At 47.0% G+C, this 26,532-nt stretch overlaps 1 protein-coding gene across 2 annotated transcripts in view; it reads left to right on the top strand.

Annotated features, from left to right (window-relative positions):
• tgfb3 (transforming growth factor, beta 3) overlaps nucleotides 1-26,035 on the top strand; it is a 57,731-nt gene extending 31,696 nt beyond the window's left edge. For both annotated transcript variants that reach the window (XM_041215249.1, XM_041215248.1), the window contains exons 4-7: nucleotides 731-835; nucleotides 8,326-8,515; nucleotides 10,826-10,979; nucleotides 25,323-26,035. In XM_041215249.1, coding sequence (XP_041071183.1) covers nucleotides 731-835; nucleotides 8,326-8,515; nucleotides 10,826-10,979; nucleotides 25,323-25,481 — 608 coding nt within the window. In that variant the 3' untranslated portion in view covers nucleotides 25,482-26,035. The remainder of the gene's footprint in view (nucleotides 1-730; nucleotides 836-8,325; nucleotides 8,516-10,825; nucleotides 10,980-25,322) is intronic.
• The last annotated feature ends 497 nt before the right edge of the window (nucleotides 26,036-26,532 follow it).

Genomic DNA, 26,532 nt, shown 5'->3' with positions numbered 1-26,532 from the left:
AAGTCAGGAGTGTGATGGAATACCCCCCACTTGCCTGGATGAGCGTAGTTCCCACAGCACTCAAGAAGCTGGACACCATCCAGGACAAAGCAGTCTGCTTGATTGGCACCCCATCAACAAACATTCACTCTCTCCAGCTCCGACGCACAGCAGCAGGAGTGTGTACCATATACAAGATGCCCTGCAACAATTTGCCAAGGCTCCTTAGACAGCACCTTCCAAATGATCAAATATAGTCGAGGCAGAAACCCTCATAATATTTAAGAAGTATTTGGATGTGCACTTGCGATGCCATGGCAACAAGGCTATGGGCCTAGTGCTGGAAAATGGGATTAGAATATTTGAGTACTTGTTTGACCAGTGCAGACTCGATGGGCCGAAAGGCCTTTTTCTGTGCTATAGACTTCTATGACTCTCTGACGTTACCATTAGAAGGACAAGATCAGCAGATAGATGGGAACACCACCACCTGGAAGTTCCCCTTCAAGTCACTCATCATCCTGATTTGGAAATATATCGCTGTTCCTTCACTGTTGCTGGGTCAAAATCCTGGAATTCCCTCCCTAACAGCACTGTGGATGTACCTATGCCAGACCGTGGGGTTTCTGTTAGATTATGTTGGGTTTGTGTTAGATTATGTTGGGTTTGTGTTGGATTATGTTGGGTTTGTGTGTTGGATTATTTGAATATGTTTAGCCTTTGTTGGACTCTAACCACCTGCTCGTTACAGATACGAACCTTGGTCTGGAGATTAGCGTCCACTGTCCCTGTCACACCTTCCATGCCAATGGCGTCATCTCCAATGAACATGAGGTTCTAGATGTCAAGTTTAAGGGTAGGTGCTTACAGATTTTAGTTGCTGCCTCTCTCTTTCCTTGTTTCCTCCTCTCCCTCAGTCGCTTCCTCGGGTCTCTTCTCCTTTTCATCTTCTGTCGTTTTCTTCTCACTCAACTGTACTGGGTGTGAGGGCTATGGTGAGAAGGTGGGTTTGAGATATGGGGAGATGGTGGAAGTCTGGGGATATAGGGAGAAGGTGGGGTTTTGGGATATTGTGGGTTGATGGGGTTGATTTATTAAAAAGCGACTGCTTGTTGGTCATCCTAGTCCTTTTCTTGTCTCACGCCACCAAAATGAATTGATATTTTAACTGGACGGTTGTGGGACATTCAGCAAGGGGCAGGGGAACAGCTAGATGTTGTGGTCCATGTTGGAACCAATGGGAAAAATCTGAGTTCTTACAGTCAGGATTTTAGGAGCAAGGAGAAAGATTAACAAACAGGATCTCAAAGGTGGTAATCTCTGGATTACTTCCAGTGCTATGTGCTGATGAATGCAGAAAAAAATAGATAGTCCAAGTGAAAGCATGGCTTGCGAGATGGTGCACGAGGGAGGGCTTTAGATCTTACAGAAACAGGACCAATTCTGAGGGAGCTGGGAGCTGTTCAAACCACACCTCAACTGGACTGGGGCCAGTATCCTCATGAGGAGGTTAGCCAGTGCTGTGGAGGAGGATTTAACTAATTTGACAAGAGGAGCAGCTCTTGACATGGCAGCAGGAAGGAAAGACAAGGTGTACAGGAATATTAGAGGAACAAACAGCAGCAGAACAAAGAACAATGTAGGAAGAGCAGGAATTAGATGGAGGAGGAAGATGAAGCCTTCTAGTGTGGTTTTCTAAAGCCTGTGTGTTACTAATAAGGTTGAGGAGTTACAGGCACGATACTGCACTTGGGATTATGATATAGTGACTACAATAGAGACCTGGCTTAAACATCGACAGGAGTGAACTAAATATTCCTGGTTACAATCCATCCGGATAAATAGGGAAGGAAAAAAAGATAGGAGAATATAGCAGTATTGATCAAGGATAATATTATAGTTCTACATCAGAGGGTATCAGGGGGTTCAAAGATTGAATCTATTTGGTTTGACTTAAGAAACAGGAAAGGAGCTGTTACATTGCTGAGAGTTTAGTGTAGACCCCCAAATAGGGTTAAGTAAGGCTTAGGGTGACAGGCGAGGTGACAGGCGACTATGCCAGGGTGAGGCGGAAGCTGAATGAGTTCAGGTGGTAATTCAGTGCACGGGGGAAAAGAGGTGTGGCGTACATAGGAATTATTCTAAATTAATTGAGTAACTAAATTAAGTTAACTAAATAACGTAAGTAACAATGGCAGGATAGGTGTAATGTTGCAGCTGTGGAATGTGGGTCCTTTTGGATGCCTAGGCAATCCAGGACAAACACGTGCAGAAAGTGTCACCAGCTAGAGGAATTCCAGATTAGGATTATTGATCTGGAAGCTGAACTGCAGACACTGCGCAACATAAGGGAGGGGGAGAAATGTCTGGACACCTTTTACCAGATGGCAGTCATGCCTCTTAGATTAGGGTCATCTAGTTTGGTTATCAGTGAGGGACAGGAGATTGTGACTGTCAGTGAGGCAGGTAATGGGACTGAGCAGACAGTAGTGGAGGAGCCTCAGATTTTGCAATTGTCAAACAGGTTTGAGGTGCTCATAGCCTGTGTGGAGAAAAGGGAGGTCTGCAAGGTGGATGAGCTGGCTGGCCATGGCACTGTGGTACAGGAAGCCATTCAAGACGGGAGAACAAAAGGTAATGTTGTGGTAGTAGGGAACAGTATAGTGAGGGGTTTTGACACTGTTCTCTGCAGCAAAGAACGAGACTCCAGGAGCCTGTGTTGCCTGCCCAGTGCCAAGGTTTGGGACATCTGCTCAGGGCTAGGGAGGAACTTGCAATGGGAGGATCCAGTTCTCGTGGTCTATGTAGGTACCAATGACAAAGGTAGAACGAGGAAAGAGGTTCTGCAGAGCCTGTATGAGAAGCTAGGTACCAAATTAAGAAGCAGAACCTCAAAGATAACAATCACATGCAAATTGGCATAGGGCAAGTACGATTACAGAGATGAATGCGTGGCTCAAAGACTAATGTGGGAGAAATGGGTTCTGGTTTGGCACCAGTAACTGGGGAAAATGAGGGCTGTCCTACTGGGATCTGAACCATGCTGGGACCAGTGTTCTTGTGAATCACATAACTAGGGAAGTAGAGAAGGCTTTAAACTAAACAAGGGGGTGAGGGATCAAGCCTGAGTGGTTGTGGCAAATCAAGGTGTAGATTCAAGGTAGGAGAGCATAACAATAATATGGGAAATGAGGGTCATAGACTAGCAAGAAGGGACAGAGAGATAAAACCTGAAACCAATAGTCAAGACTAAGTGTTACAAAGATAATAAAAAAAACAAATCAAAGGCTCTATATCCGAATGTGCGAGGCATTCATAACCAAGTGAATGAATTGGTGGCACACATTGAAGTAAATAGCTATTACAAAGACATGACTGCAGGAATGACAAAGATTGGGTCTTGAATACTGAGGGGTATACAACATTCAAGAAGAATAAGAGAGGTAGCACTGGTGATCAAAGAGGGCATTGGTACAATAGTTAGAGATGACCTTGGTTCAGGAGATCAGGATGTAGAATCGGTTTGGGTGGAGATGAGGAAGAGTATGGGAAAAAAGGTCATTAGTGGGAGTCGTGTACAGGCCCCCTAATAATAGCCACAGTGTAGGACAAAAGTATTCAAGAAGAAATATTGGGTGATTATGATAAAGGGATGGTAATATTCATGGGTGACTTTAATTTACATAAAAACTGGAAAAATCAATATGACAGTAGTAGAATATTTTTAAGATAGTTTCTTAGAGCAGCACCTTCTGGAACCAGCCAGAGAGCAGGTTACATTAGACTTGGCATTGTGAAATGTGACAGGATTAATTAATGACCTCAGAGTAAAGGCAACCCTAGGTAGCAGCAACCACAGTATGATTAAATTTTACATCCAGTTTGCAAGAGAGAAGAGTGGGTCTAAGACTAGTATGTTAAACTTAAATAAGGGCAACTATGTGGGCATGAAAGCTGAGCTAGCTGAAGTGAACTGGGATACTGGACTAGGGGAGAGATCAATGGAGAAGCAGTGGCAGACATTTAAGGGGATATTTCAGAATACTCAGAGTAAGTATGTTCCTACTATAAAGAAAAATTCTGAAGGGAGGACCCAGCATCCATGGTTAACTAAAGAAGTTAAGGAAAGAATCAAACTTAAGGAAAAAGCATATAACTGTGCAAAGATGAGTGAGGTCAGATAATTGGTCAGAATATAAAGAGCAACGGAGAATGTCTAAAAGGTTAATCAGGAAAAAGAAATTAGAGTATGAAATTAGCTAGAAATGTAAAAACGGATAGCAAGAATTTCTACAGATATTTAAACAGGAAAGAGTAAGTTAAGTGTTGGTCCTCTAGAGAGTGAGAATGGGGAATTAATAGCAGATAATAAGGAAATGGTGGATGAAATGAACAAATATTTTGCTTCTGTCTTCATTATAGAAGAAAAAAATATTCCAGTAATAGCTGTAAATCAGGAGATGGAAGGGGGAGGGGAACTTGGTGAAATTACAATCACTGGGGAAGCGGTACTAAGCAAACTGATGGAGCTGCGGGTGACAAGTTTCCAGGTCCTGATGGACTTCATCCCAGGGTATTAAAAGGTAGTTAATGAGTTAGTAGATGCATTGGTGTTAATTTTCCAAAATTCCCTAGATTCTGGAAAGGTTCCATCAGGCAGGAACATAGCAAATATAACCCTTCTCTTAAAGAAGGGAGGGAGGCAGAAAACAGGAAACTATAGGCCAGTTAGCTTGCCATCTGTCATGGAGAAGGTGTTAGCCGATCATCAACGAGGTTAGAGCAAGGAGTCAGCATGGTTTTGTGAAAGGGAAATTGTATTTAACCAATTTATTGGAGTTCTTTGAAGGAATAATATGCGCTGTGGATAAAGGGGAGCCTGTAGACGTGCTGTACTTGGATTTCTAGAAGACATTTGATAAGGTGCCACATCAAAGGTTATAGTGGAAAATAAAATCTCATGGTGCAGGGGGTAACGTATCAGCATGGATAGAAGATTGGCTGACTGGCAGCAAACAGAGGGCAGAATTTTTAGCTTGGCATGTGGGTGCACGCCTGACCCACTGGAGTGTAAAATAACGTGTGATAAGGTCAGGCAAACATCCTGACGTCATCCTGCGCTTGCGCAATGTTTCGGTTGGCACGCGTGCAAAAGTCGGAAGCGTGCCCACCGACAAATAAGAGGCAATTAAGCCCATTAAAGTTCCAATTGACTCCGATGTTTTGTGATCCGTTCAACCTTACAGTTGGTGGATGGGCAAACCTACCAGGCGGAATTTGCATTTTTGATGAAACCTCATCCAAGGGTGCGATGAGGTTTCCGTTATTAAATTAAAAAAAAGATATTTGGACAGAATTTTCATCATCTATATGTTCAGGTGACTGATTTTGATGCGTGGATATTTTTTTCTGGATTGTAAAATCTTTATTGATTGCTTTTAAACTCTTCAACTCTCTGAGGCAGCTCTCTGCCTTCACGGAGCTTTCATTCCGCGTTCCCCCGCGCCCACGCTTATGTCAGTGCCGGCCCTCCCTCACTGCCACCCTGACAACACTGAGCGTTTCAGCATTTCTGGATGGCCAATTAATAGTGTGAAATTGTGATCGGGGGGGCCGATTGTGGTCAGTGGTCTGTTCCCCGGCTGCTCCTGGGCCCGCCAATCATGCGCACCCTCCGAACTACAAACCCTGCCCAGAGAGTATGCACAAATGGGTCTTTCTCTGACTGGCAGCGTTTGACGAGCGGAGTCCCACAGGGATCTGTGCTGGGGCATCAACGTTTTACAATTTACATCCATGACTTAGATGAGGGGAGCACAGGCATGGTAGCTAAATTTTCAGACAACACAAAGCTAGGTAGGAAAGTATGTTGTGAAGAGGACATAAGGAGGTTGTAGATAGATATAGATAGGTTGAGTGAGTGGACAAAAATCTGGTAGATGGAATATAATATAGGAAAATGTGAAGTTGTTTACTTTGGCAAGAAGAATAAAAAAGCGGAGTATTACTTACATGGAAATCGGCTGCAGCATTCCGAGCTGCAGAGGGATCCAGGTGTTCTAATACACGAGTCACAAGAAGTTAGCATGCAGGTACAGCAAGTAATTAAGAAGGCTAATGATATGCTGTCTTTTATTACACGAGGGATTGAACATAAAAGTAAGGATGTTATGCTTCAGTTATACAGGGGATTGGTGAGACCACATCTCGAATACTGTGCGCAGTTTTGGTCTCCATATTTAAGGAAGGATGTAAATGCGTTGGAGGTGGTTCAGAGGAGGTTTACTAGATTGATACCTGGAATGAGTGGGTTGTCTTATGAGGAAAGGTTAGACAGACTGGGCTTGTTTCCACTGGAGTTTAGAATAGTGAGGGGTGACTAAATTGAAGTATGTAAGATCCTTAATGGTTTTGAACAAGGTGGATGTGGAAAGGATGTTTCTTCTTGTGTGTGAGTCCAGAACTAGGGGGCACTGTTTAACATTAGGGATTGACCTAATTAAGGACCCAAATTACCACATTCATTTAATGCCATGTGCATCTATTTTCTGAATAAGTCCTGCATGTGAAATGTTATCAAATGCCTTTTTAAAATCCATATATACAACACAGGGGGCTGGTAAGCTTAAATGTCTAGCCTGTGGTTCAGAATGACACCAGCCTGGGTTTAATTCCCGTTTGGGATTGCCCTAATAGGTTAGAGATGAGGAGAAATTTTCTCTCAGAGGGTTTGTGACTTTGGAACTCTCTGCCTCAGAAGGCAGTGGAGGCGGGGTCACTGAATATTTTTAAGGTGGAGGTAGATTGATTCCCTTGCCTAACAAGAGTCTAAGGCTATCGGGGGTAGATGGGAATTGGAACTCGAAACACAAACAGATCAGCCATGATCTTATTGAATGGCAGAGCAGGTTCGAGGGGCCGAATGGCCAACTCCTGCTCCTATTTCTTATGTTTGTAGTGAGAGGGAGATAGAGAAGTATTGAAATGTAATAATAAAAGAATGGTAATAGCAAGATGTTCAATTCTCCCAAGATAGGCTGGGAACTAATTGATTGAATATTTTTAATGAAGTAATAGAGAGGTAGTGCAGTATGTGTTGTACATCTATTCATTCACGTGTTTTGTGCCTGAAGGCAGTTCCTAGGCTCAGGATGAAGCATCAGCCGACATTGAGCCGCTTCCTGACAGGTTTTGTCAGTGGTGGTTTGTCATTGCTTTTCACTCACAGGGTCAGGGCAAGGAGCCTGGTCCCAAATCTCCCTCAGCCCGATCGGGAATAAACCCAGGATGGTGTCATTCTGAACCACATGCAAGACATTTAAGCTAACCAGTCACCCTGTGTTGTATTAATGGATTTTAAAAAGGCATTTGATAACATTTCACATGCTGGACTTATTCAGAAAATAGATGCACATGGCATTAAATGAATGTGGTAATTTGGGTCTTTAATTGGTTTAGGGATAGGACAGTGGCAGAAGTTGACATTTTTTGAACTGGAAGGAAGTTTGCAGTGGGGCTGACCCAGCAGTCAGTATTGTTGGTTTTCTTGGTTATATATTTTAATGGCCTCGGCTTGATTGATAAGGGAGTTAAGAAAATGTATGAGATACTTGGCTTTGTCAGTTGGGACAATGAATATAAAAACAAGCAAGGGGGAGACAGTGGTGCAGTGGTATTGTCACTGGATGAATAAACCAGAGGCCCAGGTTAATGCCCAGGGGACATGGGTTCAAATCCCACCACGGCCGTGTATGGAGTTTAAATTCAGTTAATTAAAGCATACCAAACCAAGGAAGTCATGTCACACTTCCTAAGTCTCTGCTTTAGCCTCAGTTAGAGTATTGTGCCCAATTCTGGGCAGTGCAAAGGAGATTTACTGCAATGGTACCAAGGATGAGGAACTTCAGTTATGTAGAGAGACTGGAGAAGCTGGGATTGCTCTCCTTAGGGCAAAGTAGATTAAAAGATTACAGAGGTGTTTCATGTAAGGAAGAGTTCATAGGGAGAAACTGTTTCCTCTGGTAAGAGGGTCATTAAGCACAGTCATATTTTAAAATAATTGACAAAAGAAGTAGAAGGGAAATGAGGGAGGTTTATTTCACACAGAGGGCTCTTATGATCTGGAATGCCCTACCTGAAAGGGTGGAGGAATCAGATTTCAGGGGAACTTTCAAAAGACAATGGAACATGTAACTGAAGAGAACTAATTTGAAGGGAAAAGCTGGAGAATGGGACTCAATTGGAGAGTTCTTTCAAAGAGACAGTATGAGCAGAATGGGCTGAATGGCCTCTTTCTGTACTGGAAGATTCTATGATTAACCTGTGACTTATTTTTCTCCTCTGAAGGAATTGATGACTATGAATTCTCGGAAAGAGGTGATCTGGGCAGACTTCAGAAACGCAAGGAGAAGAAGCTGGTGCATATGGGCCCCACCAACCCCCACCTCATTCTCATGGTTCTACCCCCACACCGACTAGATAACCACCAGCACAGCCACAGGAAGAAGCGTGCCCTGGACACTGCTTATTGTTTCAGGTAGGTCATGCTTCACTCATTGTGCCAAACTCCAGTACAAACAGTCAATATTTATATTGATTTGAATGTCACTTGAGCCCATAATCCAGGCTGGCATTCCTTGTGTAGTACTGAGGGAGTGCTGCACTGTCAGAAGGACAGTACTGAGGGAGTGCTGCACTGTCGGAGGGTCAGTACAGAGGCAGTGCTGCACTGTCGGAGGGTCAGTACTGAGGGAGTGCTGCACTGTCAGAAGGACAGTACTGAGGGAGTGCTGCTCTGTCAGGGAGTCAGTACTGAAGGAGTGCTGCACTCTCGGAGGGTCAGTACTGAGGGAGTGCTGCACTGTCGGAGCGTCAGTACTGAGGGAGTGCTGCACTGTCAGAGGGTCAGTACTGAGGGAGTGCTGCACTGTCGGAGCGTCAGTACTGAGAGAGAGCTGCACTGTTGGAGGGTCAGTAATGAGGGAGTGCTGCACTGTTGGAAGTGCCATCTTGTGGAGCAGATGTTAAATTGAGGCTCCATCTGCTCTCCCACATGGGGGTAAAAACTCCTAGTCACTATTGTAAGAAAATCAGGGAACTGCCCTGAGGACTTCCTGCCAACATTTATTTCTTACATTGCTGTTTGTGGGAGTTTGCTCCGCATAGGCTGGTTGCTGTGCTTCCTACATTACAACAGTGACTTCATTTCAAAAAGTACTTCATTGGCTGTGAAGCACTTTGGGTTGCCCTGAGGTTGTGAAAAGTGCTATAGAAATGCAAGACTTTCTTTCTTTCAATAATTGGCCATAATGCATGAAAAGGGACCCACTGTTTCTGGGTTGAATACAATGCGATAGGTGGTTCAGGGGGTGTGTAACAGGGCCTGAGACTGCCCAGAACCAGTCATGTAGCCGCCATTCTAATCTCACTGAAGACTTAGAAGTTGCATCAGTTCAAATGCAACCATGTGGACTCTCAATAACATGGATTCAGACCAATAGAGAAAGCTTGGAGCGCAGAGTGGGTGGCATCAGCTGGGGGATTGTTGGTGGAGAGTGTGTGAAAAAATCAAACTCACTCACATGTGAGCTGACCTTTCAGTGCTACCCACAATATTGCAGGGATCTTCTGTGAACACTCAGTCTCACTCGGAGAGTAAGGGTTCTTGTGGGAAATGGAGTGACTGTATATTAATGCAGTGAGGTCACTAATTGGAAAACACTTTCAAAGCACCAGCACACATCCGATGGGCTGAATGGCTACATTCTGTGCTGGATGATTCTATAGTTCCAGTCACTTCCCCATCCAAGTCCAGCAGGAGGTGGTAGTAGGCAGGATTAGAACATAAGTCATCAGGCAGGAGGGAGGGTCCCGACACTGAGATAACTCACAGTAGGTTGTAGGGATGGGCTGTGCGATGGGTGAGGGAAGGAGGGAAGCCCAAGACTGGGGAGGCCAAAGCCTTCCTTGTGGGGTATTTCTGCTGCTTCAGGCCTCATATAAATGTAGTTACACAAGTGTAACCATTTCCTTCTTTGGGCCTCTCAAGGTAGGGAATCCTCAGTAGCCTCTCTGTATAGGCCTTGGGTTAAAATGGGAGCCAGGCCTCAATGACATAATCAGAGTCCAAGCTGCCAGTTTAAAGAGGGACTCACTTTGGAGGGGATCCCTGTCGTCTACTCCACAAAGCAGGTTAAATTCAGGACCTGTGGGATTGATGCAGTATATCAGTGCTGCGTCCACTGGTGATTTTAACTGCTCCAGGCAGGGTTAAAATCATCTCTCCTGTTTCTAATACATATAAAATAATAACTTGCATTTAAAAAGGACCTTTAGCATTGTAAAATGTCCTAAGCTGTTTCACAGGACATTTTCAGAACAAAATTTGACAGCAATCAGCCTAAGGTGATATTAGGACAGGTGACTAAAAGCTTGTTACAAGAGGTGGCATTTAAAAAGCTTCTTAAAAGGAGAGAGAGGCAGAGAGATTTAGGGAGGACGTTCCAGAGCTTAGGGCCCAGGCTGCTGAAGGCATAGCCACCAAAGGCAGAGTGCTTAAAATTGAGGCTGCTGAAGAAACCAGAATTCGAGGGGTATAGATATCCCAGAGTGCTGTGGAGCTGGAGGGGATTATAGACATAGCAGGGGCTGAGGCCATAGAGGAATCTGAAAATGAGGATAAGAGTAATAAAATGAAGTTTAAGTGTGTGTAAGGTTTACCCAGGGCACCACAAATATAACCAGCCATCCTGTCACAAACTCTTTAAAAGACAGAAACTGCTTCCCACCAATTTATCATGGAAACAAAATTCTAAAAACTAAAGCATTGCTTTTTCATTTTTGTCAGGAATTACGAAGATAATTGTTGTGTGCGTCCACTCTACATCGACTTCAGACAGGACCTCAGGTGGAAATGGATTCATGAACCCAAAGGATACTACGCAAATTTCTGTGCAGGTCCCTGCCCATATCTACGCAGCACTGATACTCAACACAGCACGGTAGGACTCAGGGCCTGAGTGACGTTCTCTATCTATCGCATGCACACATTCTTTTCCTTTCAACATTCATAATTCCTCTCCAATTCACTGATGACTCTGACATTCATTGATATTTCCCCCAGTCCTCTGAGAGGTGAGTTATACACTTGGGCAATGCGGACTTATGTTGGCTAAATTGGATGTTGGTCTGGGTAGTGTGGTATTGCACTGGGTGAATGGGATATTGAACTGGGTGAGTTGAATATCATAAAGTCATTTATGGCACAGAAAGAGAGCATTTGGCCCATCGAGTCCATGCTGGTTCCCTGTAGAGTTATCCAGTCAGACCTATTCCCCCGCTCAATCCAGGTAGCCCCGAAATTTTATTTTCTTCAAGTGCCCATTCAATTACCTTTTGAAATCATTGAAGGTCACTGCCTCCACCATCCTTGTGGGCAGCGAGTTCCAGGTCGTTACCACTCGCTGTGTAAAAAAAAGGTCTTCCTCACATCTCCCGCGCTGCATCTCTTGCCCAAAACCTTAAATTTGTGTCCCCCATTCCTTGCACCACCAGTCAATGGGAACAGTTTTTTCTTGTCTACTTCACCTAAACCTGTCAGAATCTTGTCCCCCTCTATCAAATCCCCCCTCATTCTCCTTCTCTCCAAGGAGAACAACCCCAGCTTCTCCAACCTAACCTTGTAACTAAAATCCCCATCCCCGGAACAATGCTGGTAAATCTCCTCCGCACCCTCTCAAGGACCCTCACATCCTTCCTAAAGTGTGGTGACCAGAATCGGACACAAAAATCTAGCTGGGGGCCTAACCAGAGCTTTATAAATCTCCAGCTTATTTGCTCTTGCTTTTGTACTCAATGCCTCTTATTTATGAAGACCAAATGCCATGTGCTTTGCTATCTACTGTCTCAATGCCCTGCCCTATCACCTTTAAAGATCTACGCACGTAATAAGTCCTCAGGTCCATCTATTGCTGCACACTCTTTAGAAATGTATCATTAAGTCTATCTTGCTTTTCTATATCCCTTTTGCCAAATTGCATCACCTTACATTTCTGTGCATTACATTCCATTTCCCACAATGTTCCACATTGAGCGGGGTGAGCGGGATACGGGCTGGGGGTGCGTGGGATACGGGCTGGGGGTGAGTGGGAAATGGACTTGGTGAGCGGGATACGGGCTGGGGGTGAGCGGGATACGGGCTGGGGGTGAGTGGGAAATGGACTTGGTGAGCGGGATACGGGCTGGGGGTGAGCGGGATACGGGCTGGGGGTGAGCGGGATACGGGCTGGGGGCGAGCGGGATACGGGCTGGGGGTGAGTGGGATACGGGCTGGGGGTGAGTGGGATACGGGCTGGGGGTGAGTGGGAAATGGACTTGGTGAGCGGGATACGGGCTGGGGGTGAGTGGGAAATGGACTTGGTGAGTGGGATACGGGCTGGGGGTGAGCGGGATACGGGCTGGGGGTGAGTGGGATACGGGCTGGGGGTGAGTGGGATACGGGCTGGGGGTGAGTGGGAAATGGACTTGGTGAGTGGGATACGGGCTGGGAGTGAGCGGGATACGGGCTGGGGGTGAGTGGGAAATGGACTTGGTGAGTGGGATACGGGCTGGGGGTGAGCGGGATACGGGCTGGGGGTGAGCGGGATACGGGCTGGGGGTGAGCGGGATACGGGCTGGGGGTGAGCGGGATACGGGCTGGGGGTGAGCGGGATACGGGCTGGGGGTGAGCGGGATACGGGCTGGGGGTGAGTGGGAAATGGACTTGGTGAGCGGGATACGGGCTGGGGGTGAGCGGGATACGGGCTGGGGGTGAGCGGGATACGGGCTGGGGGTGAGTGGGAAATGGACTTGGTGAGTGGGATACGGGCTGGGGGTGAGTGGGAAATGGACTTGGTGAGCGGGATACGGGCTGGGGGTGAGTGGGATACGGGCTGGGGGTGAGTGGGATACGGGCTGGGGGTGAGTGGGATACGGGCTGGGGGTGAGTGGGAAATGGACTTGGTGAGCGGGATGCGGGCTGGGGGTGAGCGGGATACGGGCTGGGGTGAGCGGGATACGGGCTGGGGGTGAGCGGGATACGGGCTGGGGGTGAGCGGGATACGGGCTGGGGGTGAGCGGGATACGGGCTGGGGGTGAGCGGGATACGGGCTGGGGGTGAGCGGGATACGGGCTGGGGGTGAGCGGGATACGGGCTGGGGGTGAGTGGGAAATGGACTTGGTGAGTGGGATACGGGCTGGGGGTGAGTGGGATACGGGCTGGGGGTGAGTGGGATACGGGCTGGGGGTGAGTGGGATACGGGCTGGGGGTGAACGGGATACGGGCTGGGGGTGAGTGGGATACGGGTTGGGGGTGAGTGGGAAATGGACTTGGTGAGCGGGATACGGGCCGGGGGTGAGCGGGATACGGGCTGGGGGTGAGCGGGATAGGGGCTGGGGGTGAGTGGGAAATGGACTTGGTGAGTGGGATACGGGCTGGGGGTGAGTGGGATACGGGCTGGGGGTGAGCGGGATACGGGCTGGGGGTGAGTGGGAAATGGACTTGGTGAGTGGGATACGGGCTGGGGGTGAGCGGGATACGGGCTGGGGGTGAGCGGGATACGGGCTGGGGGTGAGCGGGATACGGGCTGGGGGTGAGCGGGATACGGGCTGGGGGTGAGTGGGATACGGGCTGGGGGTGAGCGGGATACGGGCTGGAGGTGAGCAGGATACGGGCTGGGGGTGAGTGGGAAATGGACTTGGTGAGTGGGATACGGGCTGGGGGTGAGCGGGATACGGGCTGGGGGTGAGTGGGAAATGGACTTGGTGAGCGGGATACGGGCTGGGGGTGAGCGGGATACGGGCTGGGGGTGAGTGGGATACGGGCTGGGGGTGAGTGGGAAATGGACTTGGTGAGTGGGATACGGGCTGGGGGTGAGTGGGAAATGGACTTGGTGAGTGGGATACGGGCTGGGGGTGAGTGGGAAATGGACTTGGTGAGTGGGATACGGGCTGGGGGTGAGTGGGATACGGGCTGGGGGTGAGCGGGATACGGGCTGGGGGTGAGCGGGATACGGGCTGGGGGTGAGCGGGATACGGGCTGGGGGTGAGCGGGATACGGGCTGGGGGTGAGTGGGATACGGGCTGGGGGTGAGTGGGATACAGGCTGGGGGTGAGTGGGAAATGGACTTGGTGAGCGGGATACGGGCTGGGGGTGAGTGGGAAATGGACTTGGTGAGCGGGATACGGGCTGGGGGTGAGTGGGAAATGGACTTGGTGAGCGGGATACGGGCTGGGGGTGAGTGGGATACGGGCTGGGGGTGAGCGGGATACGGGCTGGGGGTGAGTGGGAAATGGACTTGGTGAGCGGGATACGGGCTGGGGGTGAGTGGGATACGGGCTGGGGGTGAGTGGGAAATGGACTTGGTGAGCGGGATACGGGCTGGGGGTGAGTGGGAAATGGACTTGGTGAGCGGGATACGGGCTGGGGGTGAGTGGGATACGGGCTGGGGGTGAGTGGGATACGGGCTGGGGGTGAGTGGGAAATGGACTTGGTGAGCGGGATACGGGCTGGGGGTGAGCGGGATACGGGCTGGGGGTGAGCGGGATACGGGCTGGGGGTGAGCGGGATACGGGCTGGGGGTGAGCGGGATACGGGCTGGGGGTGAGCGGGATACGGGCTGGGGGTGAGCGGGATACGGGCTGGGGGTGAGCGGGATACGGGCTGGGGGTGAGTGGGAAATGGACTTGGTGAGCGGGATACGGGCTGGGGGTGAGTGGGAAATGGACTTGGTGAGCGGGATACGGGCTGGGGGTGAGTGGGAAATGGACTTGGTGAGCGGGATTCGGGCTGGGGGTGAGTGGGATACGGGCTGGGGGTGAGCGGGATACGGGCTGGGGGTGAGCGGGATACGGGCTGGGGGTGAGCGGGATACGGGCTGGGGGTGAGCGGGATACGGGCTGGGGGTGAGCGGGATACGGGCTGGGGGTGAGTGGGATACGGGCTGGGGGTGAGTGGGATACGGGCTGGGGGTGAGTGGGAAATGGACTTGGTGAGCGGGATACGGGCTGGGGGTGAGTGGGAAATGGACTTGGTGAGCGGGATACGGGCTGGGGGTGAGTGGGAAATGGACTTGGTGAGCGGGATACGGGCTGGGGGTGAGCGGGATACGGGCTGGGGGTGAGCGGGATACGGGCTGGGGGTGAGCGGGATACGGGCTGGGGGTGAGCGGGATACGGGCTGGGGGTGAGCGGGATACGGGCTGGGGGTGAGTGGGAAATGGACTTGGTGAGCGGGATACGGGCTGGGGGTGAGTGGGAAATGGACTTGGTGAGCGGGATACGGGCTGGGGGTGAGTGGGAAATGGACTTGGTGAGCGGGATACGGGCTGGGGGTGAGTGGGATACGGGCTGGGGGTGAGTGGGAAATGGACTTGGTGAGCGGGATACGGGCTGGGGGTGAGTGGGATACGGGCTGGGGGTGAGCGGGATACGGGCTGGGGGTGAGCGGGATACGGGCTGGGGGTGAGTGGGAAATGGACTTGGTGAGCGGGATATGGGCTGGGGGTGAGCGGGATACGGGCTGGGGTTGAGCGGGATACGGGCTGGGGGTGAGTGGGAAATGGACTTGGTGAGTGGGATACGGGCTGGGGGTGAGCGGGATACGGGCTGGGGGTGAGCGGGATACGGGCTGGGGGCGAGCGGGATACGGGCAGAGAATGCTTAAAAGGTTAATCAGGAGAAAGAAATTAGAGTATGAGAGGAAGCTAGCCAGAAATGTAAAAACAGATAGCAAAAGTTTCTACAGGTATTTGAAAAGGAAAAGAGTAAGCAATTGTTGGTCCTCTAGAGAGTGAGAATGGGGAGTTAATAGTTGATAATAAGAAAATGGTGGATGAAATGAACAAATATTTTGCTTGTGTGTTCATGATAGAGGATACAAAAAACATTCCAGTAATAGCTGCGAATCAGGAGGCGGAAGGGAGAGAGGAACTTGGTGAAATTACAATCATTAGGGAAGCTGCACTGAGCAAACTGATGGAGCTGCGGGCTGACAAGTCTCTGGGCTTCATCCTAGGGTCTTAAAAGTGGCTAATGAGGTAGTAGGTGCATTGGGGCTGGTTTTCCAAAATTCCCTAGGTTCCATCAGACTGTAAATATAACCCCTCTATTCAAGAAGGGAGGGAGGCAGAAAACAGGAAACTATAGGCCAGTTAGCCTGATGTCTGTTGTGGGGAAGGTGTTAGAATCGATCATTAAACAGATTATAGCTGGGTGCTTAGAGAAAGTCAAGGTAATCGGGAAAAGTCAGCATGGTTTTGTGAAAGGGAAATCGTGTTTAACCAATTTAATGGGGTTCTTTGAAGGGCTGACATGTGCAGTGGTTAAAGGGGAGCCTGTAGATGTGCTGTACTTGAATTTCCAGAAGGCATTTGACAAAGTGCCACATCAAAGCTTTAAACGGAAAATAAAAGCTCATGGTGTAGGAGATGATGTGCTAGCATGGATAGAAGATTGGCTGGCTAACAGGAAACAGAGAGTTGGCATAAATGGGTCTTTTTCTGTTGGCAGGATGTGGCGAGTGGTGTGCCACAGGGATCAGTGCTGGGGCCTCAACTTTTTACAATTTATATAAATGACTTCATGAAATGACTGAAGGAATGGTAGCTAAACTTGCTGTTGACACAAAGATGGGTAGGAAAGTAATTGTGAAGAGGAGGTAAGGAGGCTACAGAGTGACACAGATAGGTTAAGTGAGTGGGCAAAGATCTGGCAAATGGAGAATAATGTGGGAAAATGTGAAAACGTTCTTTTTGACAGCAAGAATAAAAAAGCTTATTATTTCAATGGTGAGAGATTGCAGAGCTCTGAGTTTCAGAGGGATCTGGGTGTCCTAGTGCATGAATCACAGAAGGCTAGCATGCAGGTACAGCAGGTAATTAGGAAAGCTAAGAGAATGTTATCATTTATTGTGAAGGGAATTGATTACAAAAATAGGGAGGTTTTGCTTCAGTCATACAGGGCAATGGTAAGACCACCATAAGACCATAAGATGTAGGAGCAGAAGTAGGCCATTCGGCCCATTGAGTCTGCTCCCCCATTCAATGAGATCATGGCTGATCTGAAAATCCTCAACTCTACTTTCCTGCCTTTTCCCTGTAACCTTTGATTCCCTTACTGATTAAAAATCTGCCTATCTCAGCCTTGAATATATTTAATGATCCAGCCTCTACAGCCCTCTGCAGTAAAGAATTCCATAGACTCACTACCCTCTGAGAGAAGAAATTCCTCCTCACTCTGTTTCAAATGGGCGCCCCTTTACTCTGGCCCTAGACTCTCCCACAAGGGGAAACAACCTCTCAGCATCTACCCTGTCAAGCCCCCTAAGAATCTTATATGTTTCAATAAGGTCGCCTCTCATTCTTCTAAATTCCAATGAGTACAGGCCCAACCCACTCAACCTCTCATAAGAAAATCCCTCCATACCCAGGATGAACCTAGTGAACCTTCTCTGGACTGCCTCCAGTGTCAGTATATCTTTCCTTAGATAAGGGGACCAAAATTGTTCACGGTATTAGAGTCATAGGGCAGGATATTCCTGTTGGTGGGTTGGTGTCACATGAGTTGGGACCTGCCCATAATTTTTACAAAAGTCACATGACCAGGGGGCATAGATTTAAGGTAAGGGGCAGGAGTGTCACATGAGGGGACATGTCAGGAATTTTATTTTTCTATTTTTAATTTCTGTCACAGAACAGCCGATCTCCCTGAGGCAGCACTTAGCCTCAGGGAGACGAGTGCGCTCTTTCATGCGATTTTAGGAATTCCCCCCTGCCTGCACATGGAGTGCATAGCGCTTCCCTGCGGATGTCACGCTGGGCGGGCCTTAATTGGCCTGTGCGCGCCCACCCTTCAATTTCGCCTCCGATGGGGGGAAAATCCTGACCATAGAGTCATAGAGGTCCACAGCACAGGAAAAGGCCCTCGGCCCATCGAGTCTGTGCCGGAAAAAAAAGTTCCAAACTACTCTAATCCCATTTTCCAGCACTAGTCCCATAGCCCTGTACGCCATGACATCGCAGGTGCACATCCAAATACTTCTTAAATGTTATGAGGGTTTCTGCCTCTACCACCCTTTCAGGCAGTGAGTTCCAGATTCCCACCACCCTCTGGGTGAAAAAATTCTTCCTCACATCCTCTCTAAACCTCCTGCCCCTTACCTTAAATCTATGCCCCCTGGTTATTGATCCCTCCACCAAGGGGAAATGTTCATTCCTGTCTACACTATCTATGACCCTCATAATTTTATACACCTCAATCATGTCCCCCCTCAATCTCCTCTGCTCCAGGGAAAAAATAACCCCAGTCTATCCAATCTCTCCTCATAACTTAAATTCTCCAGCCCAGGCAACATCCTGGTAAATCTCCTCTGCACTGTCTCTAGTGCAATCACATCCTTCCTATAATGCAGATTCCAGAACTGCACACAGTACTCTAGCTGTGGCCTAACCAGCGTTTTGTACAGTTCCAGTATAACCTCCCTGCTGTTATATTCTATGCCTCAGCTAATAAAGGCAAGTATCCCATATACCTTCTTAACCACCTTATCTAACTGTCCTGCTACCTTAAGGGACCGGTGGACATGCACACCAAGGTCCCTCTGATCCTCGATACTTCCCACGGTCTTACCATTCATCGTGTATTCCTGTGCCTTGTTTGTCCTGCCCAAGTGCATCACCTCACACTTATCCGGATTAAATTCCATTTGCCACTGATCAGCCCGTCTGACCAGCCGTCTGTATCCTCCTGTAATCCAAGGCTATCCTCCTCACTATTTACCACCCCACCAATTTTTGTGTTATCCATGAACTTACTGATCAACCCTCCTACATTCAAGTCTAAATCGTTTATATATACCACAAACAGCAAGGGACCCAACAATGATCCCTGTGGAACCCCACTGGACACAGGCATCCAGTCACAAAAACACCCCTCGACCATCATCCTCTGCTTCCTACCACTCAGCCAATTCTGGATCAAATTTGTCAAATTGCCTTGGATCCCATGGGCTCTTACCTTCATTATCAGTCTCACATGCGGGACCTTATCAAAAGCCTTGCTGAAGTCCAAGTAGACTATGTCAAATGCATTGCCCTCATCTACATACATGCTCACGTCTTCGAAAAATTCAAATTGGTCAGACATGACCTCCCCTTAACAAAACCATGCTGACTGTCCTTGATTAATCCCTGCTTCTCCAAGAGTAGATTAACTCTGTCCCTCAGAATTGTTTCCAATAGTTTCCCCACCACTGAGGCTAGACTGACTGGCCTGTAGTTCCCTGGTTTATCCCTTCCTCCCTTCTTGAATAACAGTATCACACTGGCTGTCCTCCAGTCCTCTGGCACCTCTCCTGTGACCAGAGAGATATTGAAAATTATCGCCAGCGCCCCTGCTATTTCCTCCCTTGCCTTAGTCAACAGCCTGGGATACATTTCATCCGGGCCTGGAGATTTATCTACTTTAAGCCTGCCAGATCACTTAGAACCTCCTTCCTTTCTATACTAATTTCTTTAATTATATCACAGTCCTTCTGCCTGATTTCCATACCCATGTCGGCCCTCTCACTTGTGAACACCAACGCAAAGTACTTATTTAGAACCCTACCTATGTCTTCTGGCTCCACACACAAATTACCACTATGGTCCTTAATGGGCCCCACTCTTTCCCTAGTTATCCTCTAACACTTAATGTACTTGTAAAATAACTTTGGATTTTCCTTTATTTTACCTGCCAATGTTTTTTCATGCCCCCTTTTTGCTCTCCTAATTTCCTTTTTAAGTTCCCCCCTACACATTCTATACTCCTCTAGGGCTTCCGCTGTTTTGAGCCCTTGATATCTGCCATAAGCCTCTCTTTTTCTCTTAATCCAATCCTGTATATTCCTCAACATCCAGGGTTCCCTGGATTTGTTGGTCCCACCCTTTATCTTACTGGAATATGTTGGCCCTGTACTCTCCCTATTTTCTTCTTGAATGAGTCCCACTGTCCTGACACAGATTTACCTAAAAGTAGCTGCTCCCAGGCCACTCTAGCCAAATCATATCTGATCTTATTAAAATCAACCTTCCCCCAATTTAGAACTCTGATTTCTGGCCCATCTTTGTCCTTTTCCATAACAACCTTGAATCTAACGGAGTTATGATCACTATCTGCAAAATGCTCCCCCACTGATACCTCTACCAGTTTCCTGGCTTCATTCCCTGAAATTAAGTCCAGGACCGCCCCCTCTCTTGTAGGACCTTCTACGTACTGGCTTAAAAAGCTCTCCTGGATGCATTTTAAGAATTCTGCTCCCTCTAACCCTGTCACACTATGACTAACCCAGTTAATGTTGGGGAAGTTGAAATCCCCCACTATTACTACCCTGTTATTTTTATACTTCTCTGAAATTTGCCTACATATCTGCTCTTCCATTTCTCTCTGACTGTTTGGGGGCCTATAGTACACTCCCAGCAATGTTATTGCTCCTTTTTTGTTTTTCAGTTCTACCCATATGGCTTCATTTGAGGAGCCGTCTAAGATGTCATCTCTCCTTACTGCTGTAATTGATTCCTTGATCAATATTGCAATACCCCGTCCTCTTTTACCTCCTTCCCTGTCTTGCCTGAAGACCTTATATCCTGGAATATTGAGCTGTCAATCCTGCCCCTCTCTCAACCATGTCTCTGTGACAGCAATGACATCATACTTCCATGTGTTAATTTGTGCCCTCAACTCATCTGCCTCATTCGTCAGACTCCTTGCATTAAAATAAATACCATCCAACCTTGCCAAACTCCCTTGTGCCTTAACTGGCCTATAATTTCTATGCCTTCCAGACTCACTTGCTCTCTCTTCTAATTTTGGCTGTGCATCTCCCCCTGCTAAACTCCCTCTCAGGATCCCATCCCCCTGTCAAGTTAGTTTGAACCCTCCCCAACAGCACTAGCAAACCTCCCCGCAAGGATGTTGGTCCCACTCCAGTTCAGGTGCAGCCCATTCACCTTGTAGATGTCCCACTGCCCCCAGAAATGGTCCCAATGTCCCAGAAATCTAAAGCCCTCCCTCCAGCATCATCTCTCCAGCCACACATTCATCTGGACTAACCTCCTATTACTATACTCACCAGCATGTGATACTGGAAGTAATCGAGATTACTACCTTTGAGGTCCTGTTTTTTAATCTGCCTCCTAAATTCTGCTTGCAGGTCCTCATTCCTCTTTCTACCTATGTGGTTGGTACCAATATGTACCATGATCTCTGTCTGTTTGCCCTCCCCCTTTAGAATACCCTGCAGCTGTTCAGTGGCACCCTTGATCCTGGCATCAGGGAGACAACACACCATCCTGGAGTCACATTTACGGCTGCAGAAGTGCCTGTCTGTTCCCCTTACTATCGAGTCTCCTACCACTATTGCTCTTCCCCTCTTTTTCCTCCCCGCCCTGTGCAGCTGAGCCACTCACAGTGCAATGAGCGTGGCTGCACTCCCCAGAGGAACCATCACACTCACCGTTTTCCAACACAGAAAAACGGTTCTCGAATGAGACGCAGCCTGGGGATTTCCTGACTACCTGCCTGACACCTTTCTTCTGACTGATGGTCACCCATTCCCTCTCTGTCTGCAATTCTGTAAGCTGTGGGGTGACCACGTCTAAAAATGTGCTATCCACGAAACTCTCAGCCTCGTGGATGTACCTCAGTGTCTCCAGCTGCTGCTCAGGCTCCAAAACTCAGAGCTCAAGTAGCTGCAGCTGGTGGCACTTCCTGCACACGTGGTCGGTCAGAGCCCAAGTAGCGACTAGGACTTCCCACATGTTGCAGGCGGCACATAACACGGGACTGAGCTGCCCTGCCATGCCTCTAGTTGAAACCTTTAAGTTAAATACAGTAAAAAAAAGGGTCAAATTATTTATGTACTTTAAATAAAAACTAGAACTCTTACTTTTTCTTAGCTTAATCTATTTTAAACTGGAGAAAAACACGTACCCACTACTCACTAATCAGCTCTCACCTTTGTGCTGACGTCACTTTTTGAAGCTTCCCCACACTTGCGCTGGCTCTGATCTCTCCGCCGCTCTCTTGCGCTGTCTTGTGATGTCACTCTTGTTATTTTCAACAAGAACTGACAGCAGGACACTCTTCCCAGACTGCTTCACCATGATGCTGTCTGCAGGACACTCTTCTGAGTATTCTAGGTGTGGTCCAACTAGTGCCTTGTATAGTTTTAGCAAGACTTCCCTACTTTTATACTCCATTCCCTTTGAAATAAAAGCCAACATTCCATTTGCCTTTCCTATTATCTGTTGAACTTGTATGTTAGCTTTTTGGCATTTATGCACCAGGACTCTGTGCTGCAGCTTTCTGCAGTTTTTCACCATTTAAATAATATTCAGCTCCTCTATTCTTCCTGCCAAAGTGCATAGCCTCACATTTTCCCACATTATATTCCATCTGCCAATTTTTGCCCACTCCCTTAACCTGTCTATATCCCTCTGTAGATTCCTTGTGTCACCCTCACCACTTGCCTTCCCACCTATTTTTGTGTCATCCACAAACATGGCGATAATACATTCATTTCCCTCATCTAAGTCATTAATATTGTCAATAATTATGGCCCCAGTGCTGAGCCCTGTGGCACTGCACTAGTTACAGGTTGCCATCCTGAAAATCTCCCCCTTATCTCAACACTCTGTCTTCTATTAGTGAGCTAGTCCTCTATCTATGCTAATATACTACCCCCAACGCCATGGGCTGTTAGCTTATTAAGTAGCCTTACGTGTGGTACCTTATCAAACATCTTTTGGAAATCCAAATATATTACATCTACTGGTTCCCCTTTATCAATCCTGCTTGTTACCTCCTCAAAGAATTCTAATAAATTTGTTAGGCATGATTTCCCCTTCATGAAGCCTCTAACATTTTCCCAATAGCAGACGTTAAGCTAACTGGCCTATTGTTAGCTGTTTTTTGTCTTCCTCCTTTTTTGAATAAGGATGTTACATTGGCTGTTCTCTAACCCTCTGGAACTTTTCCAGAGAATCTAAGGATTCTTGGAAGATTACAACTCGTACACCCACTATCTCTGTAGCTACTTCCTTTAATATCCTAGGATGCAACCCATCAAGTCCAGGGGACTTTTTGGCCTTTAGCCCCATTAGTTTCCCTAGTACTTTTTCTCTAGTGATGGTTATTGTATTTATTTCCTCCTTCCTTTTGCTCCTTGATTATCTAGTATTTTTGGAATGCTGTCAATATCTGCTACCGTGAAAACTGAAGCAAAGTATTTATTCAACTCCTCTGCCATTTCCTGGTTCTCCATTATTATTTCCCCAGCTTCATTCTCTAAGGGGCCTATGTTCACTTTGGCCTCTCTCTTCCTTTTTACATATTTAAAGAAGCTCTTACTGTCCATTTTTATGTTACTTGCTAGTTTATCCTCAAAGTTTATTTTCCCCCTCTTTATTTATTTTTTGATCATCTTTTATTGGTTTTTAAAACTTTCCCAATCCTCTGGCTTACCACTAATCTTTGCCACATTGTATGTTTTTTCTTTCAATTTGATACTGTCCTTAACTTCCTTGGTTAACCATGGTTGGTTTATCCCCTTCCTTGAATCTTTTCTCCTCACTGGGATATATCTTTGTTGAGAGTCATGAACTATTCTCTTAACCGTCTGCCATCGTTCATCAACTGTCTTTTCTGCTAAACTCCTTTCCCAGTTCACTTCAGCCAACTCTGCCCTCGTTCCTTTGTAATTACCCTTATTTTAAGTTTAGCACAGTTGTTTCCGACCCAAGTTTCTTATTCTCAAACTGAATGCTAAATTCTACCATATTATGATCCCTATCTGGAGTACTGTGTACAGCACTGGTCTCCTTATTTAAAGAAAGATGTAAATGTGTTAGAAACAGTTCAGAGGTTTACCAGACTAATACCAGGAATGGGTGGGTTGTGTTATGAGGAAAGGTTGGACAGGTTGGGATTGCATCCACTGGAATTTAGAAGAGTAACAGGCGACTTGATTGAAACCTTTAAGATTCTGAGGGGTCTTGACAGAGTGGATGCAGAGAGGATGTTTCCTCTTGTGGGAGGGGTCACTGTTTAAAAATAAGGGGTCGCTCATTTAAGACAGATGAGAAGAAATTCTTTCTCTCAGAGGTTTGCGAGTCTTTGGAACTCTCTTCCTCAAAAGGCGGTGGAAGCAGAGTCTTTGAATATTTTTAAGGCAGAGCTGGATTAACAAGAGGGTGAAAGGTTATCGGGGGTGGGCAGGAATGTGGGGTTGAGGTTACATTCAGATCAGCCATGATCTTATTGAATGGTGGAGCAGGCTCGAGGGGCCGAGTGGCCTAACTCCTGCTCCTAATTCGTATGTTCGTAGGTTGAGTGAGTGGACAAAAATATAGCAGATGGAATATAATGTTGGAAAATGTAAAGTTGGTGGGAAGAATAAATAAGCAGAATATTACTTAAACAGAGAATGGCTGCAGAATTCTGAGCTACAGGGGGACCTAGGTGTCCCAGTACAAGTCACAAAAAGTTAGTATGCAGGTACGGCATGTAATCAAGAAGACTAATAGAATACTATCCTTTATTACGAGAGGAATTGAACATAAAAGTAAGGATGTTATGCTTCAATTATACAGGGCATTGGTGAGACTGCATCTCGAATACTGTGGGCAGTTTTAGTCTCCTTATTTAAGGAAGGATGTAAATGCGTTGGAGGTGGTTCAAAGGAAGTTTAATAGATTGACACCTGGAATGAGTGGGTTGTCTTATGAGAAAAGGTTAGACAGACTGGGCTTGTCTCCACTGGAGTTTAGAAGAGTGAGGGGTGATATGATTAAAGTATATATGATCCTACATTGACAAGGTGCAGGTGGAAAGGATGTTTCCCTTCGTGAGTGAGTCCAGATCTAGGGGTTGCACTTTTAGGACAGAGATGAGGAGAATTTTTTCTCTCCGAGGGTTGTGTGACTTTGAAACTCTGCCTTAGAAAGTGGTGGAGGCGGGGTCACTGAATATTTTTAAGGCGGAGGTAGATAGCTTTTGATTCTCTTGCCTAACAAGAATCTATCGGGGATAGATGGGAGTGTGGAATTCAAAACGCAAACAGATCAGCCATGATCTTATCGAATAGCAGAGCAGGCTTGAGGGGTCGAATGGCCTACTTCTGTTCCTATTTTGTATGTTTGTATGGGTGAGCGGGATACGGGCTCGGTGAATGGGATGCGGGCTCGGGTGAGTGGGATATGGACTGCGTGAGTTGGAGAGATAGTTAAATGGGCTGTTTGGCTCTATTTCTTATTGTTTCTTCTCCATTGTAGGTGCTGGGATTGTATAACACATTAAATCCAGAGGCCTCAGCGACTCCGTGCTGTGCTCCTCAGGACCTCGAGCCTCTGACTATCCTGTACTATGTCGGCCGAACACCCAAAGTGGAACAGCTGTCCAACATGATTGTCAAGTCCTGTAAATGTAGTTGAGATCCCTCTCATCATATGTCCGTGCATGTGAGGTTTGCATGTTTGTGTGTGAGGTATATGTGTGCATGTGTAAAAGGACTGTGTGTGTGTGTGTGTGTGTGTGTGTGTGTGTGAGAGAGATATGTGAGGTATGTAAGGTTATTGTATGTGCGAAGGGCAGATCTTGAGACCCTAAACAGCTGACTGAACATGACCTACTGTTGGCACTCTGGTCGATAATCCCTGGTCTTACAGAACAGACTAGCAAGAGAGGAGTTACAAAGATTTACAAAAAAATGGGGAAAATATTAGAAAAAAATCCAAAATATGAATCAAAACAAAATGGAGTGGAATGGATTTAATCATTGGTCCTATTGGAGACTATGCTCACGGTTGTTTGGGCTGACTGTGTCTTCCTTATGGATTTATTAACTGTAAGCACACACAAGCCTAGTGATGAGGCTGAAGATGGTTCACATCATGAGGGACAAGGCCAGTGGATATGCAGAATTCTAAGTGAATTCAAATGACTTTAATTGTAATTTCTTTTTGCGCTGTGCGCAGTGTTGGGAATGGGAGAGGGAGGTGGTGGGGGGGGTGGGGGTCAAGGTCATGTTTTAAATTTCCTGGTTAGCAATTAGCCAGCGAAAGCTAATTTTCCCAATTGTGGATTTGAAGGCATCGCTGCACAATAATAGAAACACTAGTGGCTTTGTGAGTGGCCAATAAGGCTTCGGCAGGTCAGAGAACACACTGAACAAGATGGAAGTTATACTAACAGAAATAGCCATAGTGCCATGCATTCTCGGAGCTTCCAAGAATTTCAATCTACTCCATGCTCCAGTATTCAGGACTCCATAAGTGTAAGAAGGTGGCAGGGAACATAAAGGTCGAAAGAGTTGATCAGCAAGCAAAGAAAGTTGCTCAGAAATAATTCCAGATCTTGCCAGAACATTCTGTTTAAAAACAAGCTTTACTTTCAGGTCAAAGTTGATGTTCTTTTTCCTCTAACACTAGCAGGACTGTAACTTTTAAATCAGTGAATCAGAACTCCATGTACCTTCACTTCACT

The sequence above is a fragment of the Carcharodon carcharias genome, chromosome 20, assembly GCF_017639515.1.
Source record: "Carcharodon carcharias isolate sCarCar2 chromosome 20, sCarCar2.pri, whole genome shotgun sequence".
NCBI classification, from domain to species: Eukaryota; Metazoa; Chordata; class Chondrichthyes; order Lamniformes; family Lamnidae; genus Carcharodon; species Carcharodon carcharias.
Note: the sequence above shows the minus strand (reverse complement) of the source record. Positions and strands in the feature narration are given on the sequence as shown.